At 46.3% G+C, this 2297-nt stretch overlaps 1 protein-coding gene across 1 annotated transcript in view; it reads right to left on the bottom strand.

Annotated features, from left to right (window-relative positions):
• The window catches only part of LOC106819044, a 14240-nt gene extending 11949 nt beyond the window's left edge, over window positions 1–2291 (bottom strand). The window contains exons 1-2 of the mRNA XM_014823704.1: window positions 1539–2291; window positions 924–1227 (exon numbers count right to left, since the gene is read on the bottom strand). Of these exons, the coding sequence (XP_014679190.1) occupies window positions 924–1132 (209 nt within the window). The 5' untranslated portion in view covers window positions 1133–1227; window positions 1539–2291. The remainder of the gene's footprint in view (window positions 1–923; window positions 1228–1538) is intronic.
• Window positions 2292–2297: the final 6 nt, after the last annotated feature.

Genomic DNA, 2297 nt, shown 5'->3' with positions numbered 1-2297 from the left:
TATAAGCACTGCTGTAGTTAGTACACACACACACACAGACACACACACACAGACACACACACACAGACAGGCTTTATTGGGTCAAGTTCAGCTACTGTACTGCACTGCCTTGACTTGCTTTGCCTTTCACGTAATTTCCGCATTGCAACAGATATATATAACTTCCTGCGAATTCTGTGCGTTTTAAAAATAAATCTCGTAGTCTAGTGGAAAACTATTGAACGAAGGACGTTTGAATCGTGGCTTAGGCACGCGCTGATGCACGCTATCAAAGGATAATTACTGAATGTAAAATCAAATGTTACTGACATGGCTACATACTACTGCTGCCGGCTTTACCACTACCCAGTAATTAACTCTGAAGAGTTACTCCTGATAAGTTAGAGGTAGTTATGGTGATGATGGGATGCTGATAATGATGCTGATAATGATGGTGATGATGATGATGATGTTGTTGATGATATTGATGATGATGATGATGATGATGATGATGAAGTTGATGATATTGATGACTTTGATAATGAAGATTAAAAAAAAAAAGACGAAGAGGAAGAAGAAAGGGAAGACAAAAAGATGACGAAGAGGAAGAAAAAAAGAAAAAGAAAAAAAGATGACGAAGAAGTAGCCAAACCAGGCTGCGCAAATAACGTAAATACACATTTCTTCGTCATGTGACTGCATGTATAGTTTGAACCGCTATATCTATGTCTGATTATGATATCTATCGACATATATGACTTGAGTGTGTGTGTGTGTGTGTGTGTGTGTGTGTTTGTTTGTGTGTGTGTATGTGTGTGTGTCTGCCTATGTATGCGTGCGTGTGCATGTATGTGCGCGTGCGCTAGCGTGTGTGCGTGCGTGCGCGTGTGTGTGCGTGTGCGTGCATGTGCGTGTGCGTGTCAGCGCGCATGCGTGCGCTTTACCTCGTGGGGATGAAGTCCAGGTCGTGAGGCATCACCGCGTCGAAATGCTGCGTCGCGTGGTGCGGGCAATCATCCGCCCCCGCCGCGCACGCGTCCAACGTCGAACAATGCGGGTGTTGGTGGTGGTGGTGGTGCAGGGGGGCGCCACCGTGGGGGCTGCGGCGGCCGGCCGCGTGCGGCGGGAGCGCTTCCTTCATCGGACTCGCCATCTCGTCGTCCACCAGGGGGCGTGGCAGTGTAGGCGGTTGGGAGCGCGTCGAGGGTGGCGCGCTCTGGTGGCGGTCGCTGTGGGTCGCGCTGGATCCTGTAACACAGGCGAGGTTAACACCACAGGCACTTGCAACGTTTCAATCGTAAAATAATGGTAAATTAAAACAAGAAATGTATTTACTACCAAAGTCTTAATGTTTCTCAACTCTCTTTCGCCTATTATTGCCGATAATTTTCTGTAACACATTTCGAGTTTATTTATATTTTTTTATATTTTTTTTATTGAGACGCTCCAAGTGACCGTGCTTGGAAGGTTTCAATAGTAAGATAATGGTAAATTTAAACAAAAAATACATTTACTACCAATGTCTTAATGTTTCTCAACTCTCTTTCGCCTATTATTACCGAGAATTTCCTGTAAATGCCGTTCAAATGCTCCTCTGCAACCCACAAATACACCACGCGCACGCCGCTGTGCACACACGATCAAGACTTGTTTCTAACAAAGCGTTATATACGTGTAACACACGCGTACACTGGTCCCGTCACAGCCTTGCAACACACGCACACTGGCCACCACACAGCCGCCTCCTGTGTGGCCAATACACACCGCTATTATCCAGTACGTTGCCTGCTATATAAGCTGATATCAAGCTGATATGCACTTCTATCCACTGTGTGTTCTCTAACTACACACTGATATATCCACTTCTATCCACTGTGTGTTCTCTGCTACGCACTGATATCCAACGCTTGCTCTGCCACAAACTTATAATATCCACTTCTGCTCTCTTCTTGCTCTACTACGAAGCGAATTCCAGTTATATCCAAGGGCTCCTTCTGTTATAAACCGATATCCACTTCTATCCAATGGCTTGTTCAGCCACCACCTTATCCACTTCTGCTCTCTTCTTGCTCGATTACGAAGCGATATGCACTTCGAACCTCCGCTTGTCCGGCTACGAACTGACTGACACGCACTTCTATGCCTCCGCTCGTTCTAACGCCAGTCTTGATCCACCAGCTTACTCCAGCTACACTGCTGAGCTCACTCTGTATACGCACGAGTATATAGATCCACCGCTGAGTGAGTATCTGCCGCTCACATGCACGCACACATGTATATGTAATAACCACCACCAGCAGCAGCACACAACAGCAGCA

Source organism: Priapulus caudatus, unplaced genomic scaffold (genome assembly GCF_000485595.1).
Source record: "Priapulus caudatus unplaced genomic scaffold, Priapulus_caudatus-5.0.1 Scaffold2775, whole genome shotgun sequence".
NCBI lineage: Eukaryota > Metazoa > Priapulida > Priapulimorpha > Priapulimorphida > Priapulidae > Priapulus > Priapulus caudatus.
This window is presented reverse-complemented; position numbering and strand designations above follow the sequence as displayed.